General features: G+C 49.0%; 1 protein-coding gene across 1 annotated transcript; it reads left to right on the forward strand.

Moving 5' to 3' along the window:
• Positions 1-3531: 3531 nt before the first annotated feature.
• LOC135672099 (uncharacterized) lies at positions 3532-4482 on the forward strand. The gene has a single exon (XM_065180553.1). It carries the CDS (start codon positions 3532-3534, stop codon positions 4480-4482), a length of 951 nt encoding a protein of 316 aa, XP_065036625.1.
• The last annotated feature ends 825 nt before the right edge of the window (positions 4483-5307 follow it).

Consider the following 5307-nt stretch of genomic DNA (forward strand, 5'->3'; position numbering starts at 1 on the left):
TGATTTTTAATCCCAAAAAGAAAGTTAATTCACCCATTAAACTCATTTCAAATTCATGACTCATACATTTGGCAAATGATTCATATAGTGATTCATCCGAAGAGCCAAAAATAATATCGTCAACATAAATTTGCACAATAAGAAATTTTTTTCAAAATATTTAATAAACAATGTAGTATCAACCTTGCCTTTAGTAAAATTATTTAAAATAAGAAAGGAACTAAGCCTTTCATACCAAGCTCTAGGAGCTTGTTTCAAGCCATAGAGGGCCTTAGTCAATTTGAATACATGGTTAGGAAGAAGAGAATTTTCAAATCCGGGAGGTTGTTCGACATATACTTCTTCGGAAATAAAACCATTCAAGAAAGCGCTTTTGACATCCATTTGAAATAGTTTAAAATTATTACTACTAGCATAGGCAAGGAGCATCCTTATGACTTCTAATCGAGCCACGGGAGCGAAGGTTTCTTCGTAATCGATACCTTCTTCTTGGTTGAAACCTTTGGCCACTAATCTAGCCTTGTTTCTAACCACGATACCATTTTCGTCTTGCTTGTTTCTAAAGACCCATTTAGTACCAATGACTAAATGGTCACTAGGTCTAGGAACAAGCTTTCATACTTTATTTCTCTCAAATTGATTCAATTCCTCTTGCATTGCAATAACCCAAAAATCATCTTTTATGGCCTTGTCAATGCATTTAGGTTCGATTTGAGAGAGGAAGGCAGCGTTAGCACAAAAATTCTTGAAAGAGGAACGAGTTTGAACTCCTTTTGATGTATCTCCTATAATTAGCTCCTTTGGATGAGCATCTATATACTTCCATTCCTTGGGTAAGGAAATTTCGGAAGAAGGTGCATCCAAGTTGCTATTTTGAGGAGGGGGTTCATTTAAATTCAAATTATCAAAACCAAGATCATCATCAAAATCATTTTTCTTTAAATTATAAATTTCATTAAAAACTACATGAATAGACTCTTCTATTACTAACGTTCTTTTGTTAAAAACCCAAAAAGCCTTAGAAACGAAAGAATAACCAAGAAAGATGCCTTCATCAGATTTAGCATCAAATTTTCCTAAGGCATCCCTTTCATTCAAAATAAAGCATTTACAACCGAAAACTTTAAAATATGAAATATTTAGTTTTTTGTTATTCCATAATTGGAGTTTTGGATAAGGATGGTCTTATTAGGACTCTATTCATGATGTAGCAAGCCGTATTTACGGCTTCAGCCCAAAAATACTTAGGTAAACTATGTTCATTTAACATAGTTCTTGCCATTTCTTGTAGGTTTCTATTTTTTCTTTCAACTACTCCATTTTGTTGGGGATTCCTCGGAGTGGAGAAGTTGTGATTGTATCCATTAACCTCACAAAAATTTTGAAAGTCACGGTTTTGAAATTCGCCACCGTGATCACTCCGAATTGATGAAATCATGAAACCTTTTTCGTTTTGAGTGAGTTTACAAAATTTTGAGAAAAACTTGAAGCAATCACTTTTGTGAGCTAAGAAATAGGTCCAAGTGTATCTAGTATAGTCATCTACAATTACAAATGCATATTTGCTTCCCCCTAGACTTGTCGTGTCAATTGGTCCAAATAAATCCAAATGAATCAATTGTAATGGTCTAGTGGTACTAATTTGAGTTTTTGGTTTTAAACTAGTTTTTATTTGTTTACCTAGTTGACATGCATTGCATACTTTGTCCTTGATAAACTTTATATTTGGAATTCCTCGCACTAAATCTTTAGATGAGATCTTAGATATTAGTTTCATGCTTGCATGGCCTAGTCTCTTATGCCAAAGCCAAGCATCATCATTTAAAGCGGAGAAGCACATTTCATTACTTAGTTCATCAAGGTTGATGGTGTAGACATTATTTTATTTTAATGCAATCATAGTTATGTTATGGTTTGGTTTTTCAATAATACACACATTTGATTCAAATCTAACGATATAACCTTTATCGCATAATTGACTAACACTCAAGAGATTATGTTTCAATCCATCAACTAGTAAAACATCATCAATAGAAAATTTTAATTTGTTACCTATGGTTCCCTTGCCAATGATTTTGCCTTGGTTGTTATCTCCGAAGGTGACGTACCCTTCTTCTTTGCTAGTGAGCATAGAGAAATGAGATGGATCTCCAGTCATATGTCTTGAGCATCCACTATCTAGATACCATCTCTTGCTCCTAGCTTGTTGATAGGGGTAAAAACAAATTGGACGTAACACACCGGATTTGATGTAATACACTCCGACGTCGGCCACACCTGGACGGCACACTGCCCCAGGGGGCGAGCATTAACGCCCACGCAATGTGCACCCTCGCTCACCGTACCCAGACAACCTCATCGTCTGACCCCACGCGACCGGACGAGGCAGGGGAAGGCGTCGACCAAGGCTCGCCATACCCTGCGACGGCTCGACCTCCCACGCAATGCCCACGACGACGACAGACGCAATCGGGTGTACGACCCTGCCCTAGTGGGATGGCGCATCAGGTAACATCGAACTTACCTATAAATACCCTCGGGCTTCAAACGAGCCGGGTAAGCACACAAAAAGCACGACTTCTCCCAAAAACTCCTCTCCCAATCACTGACTTGATCGTCGGAGGGGTCGGGCCGAACCGCCGACCCGACCTTTGTGCAGGTACTCGACCGAAGCCGACCCAGTCCGGCGTCACGGGGCATTCCAGCCAGATCCCTCACAATCGGCCGTCACAAGATCCCCCCAGTCACGCCTGATCCCAGCCGTTCGGACCCCTGATCCAGCCGCGTCGACCCCCAGGTCACGGCTAAAAAAGTTACTTACCGTAACAGATTGGCGCTAGAAGGAGGGTCGTCCGAATGTCAAGCGATCAGCGAATCCACTTTGGTGAGCCCTCGGCCGCTGGGCTCCCCACCCCGGGGGAACACCCCCTGCATGAGGAATCCCGCGACGAACGCCCCGCAGCGGCATCAGAACGTTACTGGCAATTGTTCAATGATCCAGGCTTGTCGCCTCCCGACGGCGCACCCGCCGGCCCGCCGCCGGTGTCACCCGGGGCCTTTCACGACCTCGCTCATCAAGTCCGGGCTCTGACGAGCATGGTCCAGACTATCATCCCGATCGTCTCCCAACGAACTCCTCCACATGCGACCCAGCCTTCGCAGTAGCGGGAGACCCTCGTCCGGACTCACGCACCGCTTCCCGAACCCCTTGGCTCGCCTCGAAACCCGATAACTCGGCCCGGGAGCCGGGAAGCAGAAGATACGGCGAGCCGCCCCGAGCGCGAGGCTCCATCTGCCGACTCTACAAATGCCCTACGAGCTCAGTTGCGCCTCGTCAGTCAAAGACTTGACGAAGTACAACAGGAAGTTCGTAAGTCAAGAGGAGAGCTTGGGGGGGACGGATAGCAAGGATCCTCATTCACCCCCGAGATACAAGACTAGGCGATCCCCCCACACTTCCGCCTTCCCTCGCTGGACGCGTATGACGGCGTCGCAGACTCGGCAGACCACGTGGCCGCTTTTTGCGCCCAAATGGCGCTATACGGGACTTCTGACGCCTTAATGTGCAGGGCATTCCCAACAACTCTGCGAGGGCCGGCCTGCGCGTGGTACAGCAGCTTGAAGGCCGGGACCGTCGCCTCCTTCAATCAACTCGCCAAGGATTTCGAGCTTAACTTCCTGGCTTACGCCCGACCAAAGCCGTCTGTGGCATTGCTCCTCGGGCTCAACCAGAGGGAGGACGAGCCCCTCTCCCATTTTGTGAACCGCTTTACGACACAAATCTGCGGATTGTCGGATGCTCACCCCTCTCTCTTATTGCAGGCATTCATGACAGGCTTGCGGCCCTCCAGGTTATTCTGGTCTCTCATGGAGCGGCCCCCCACCGCGGTCCCTGAGATGCTTCAGCGTGCTAGTCAGTTCATCGCTGCGGAGACTTGGATGGCTGGGAAGCGGGAGGAGCACAAAAAGGTCAAGTCGGAGCCACCCCGACAGCAACAACCCGCCTCCTCCCGGCAAAAGTTGGACAGATCCGACCCAATGCCACCTCTCCCTGCCTTGAATTCGTCCCGAACCGAAATATTCCTTCACGAGAAGGGGAAGGGGCTACTCAAGGACCCTCACCCGATGAGGAACCCGCGAGAGCTCGTAGATCGTTCAAAGTACTGCCGATTCCATCGGCAGCATGGGCACGACACTGAGCAGTGCCGCGAGTTGAAGAGGCAAATTGAGGAGCTCATCCTCAGAGGTCACCTCGGCCAATATCTCCGGCCGAACAAAGAGCTGTCACCTCGCCCGGAGGGCCCTATCGAGCAACACATCGATGTGATAGCCGGTGGCCCCGCATCAGGGGGAGGCTCCACGTCGGGCAGAAAAGCGTATGCCCGAGCCGCTCCAGACGAAGCCTCGGGACACGAGCCCGAGCCCAAGATAACCTCCCGACCGGAGCGTCCGAGCAACCCGACCATGACGACGCCCTTGTGATATCGGCCAGGGTAGCCAACGCGCAGGTGAGAAGGATCATGGTCGACACGGGGAGCTCGGCCGATATACTTTACTTCAACGCCTTCCAGAAGCTTGGCTTGGCTAGGGAGAATCTGAGCCCGATGTGTTCGGTGCTCACCGGGTTCACAGGAGATTCGATATCGCCCCTGGGGGCTATTACCCTGCCTCTGACCCTGGGGGCCCCACCGAGGTCGAAGACGGTGATGACCACCTTCCTGGTGGTCGACCTTCCCACTGCTTACAACGCCATACTCGGTCGGCCGACCCTCAACAAGGTCAGAGCCGTCGTCTCGACCTACTATCAAACCATCAAGTTCCCGACTCACGCTAGTGTCGGAGAAGTTACGGGAAGCCCCCGAGAGTCCAGGCGGTGCTACCTGACCGCCGTTTCTTTGCGCAAGAGGGCCAGGACCGAGCCACCACTGGAAGATCCGCGGGAAACAAAGAAACTGGCCCCTCATCCCGAGCCAAGGGGATCCACCATTGACATACCTCTGCGGGAAACACGGCCGGACCAGACGGTGAAGATCGGTTCAGAACTGCCCGAGCAGGAACGAGAGCAGCTCGTTGGACTCCTGCGGGAAAATGCCGACGTCTTTGCCTGGTCCCCATCGGACATGACGGGCGTCGATCCAGGAGTTGCACAACACCATCTCAACATTCCACCTGACTCTCGCCTGGTGAAACAAAGACCCAAGCGGTAAGCCCCTGACCGGCAACGTGCCGTACGAGAAGAGGTGACCCGCCTCTTAGCGGTAGGCTTCATAGAAGAAGCTAGGTATCCTCAATGGCTGTCCAATGTAG

Source organism: Musa acuminata, chromosome BXJ1-4, assembly GCF_036884655.1.
Source record: "Musa acuminata AAA Group cultivar baxijiao chromosome BXJ1-4, Cavendish_Baxijiao_AAA, whole genome shotgun sequence".
NCBI lineage: Eukaryota > Viridiplantae > Streptophyta > Magnoliopsida > Zingiberales > Musaceae > Musa > Musa acuminata.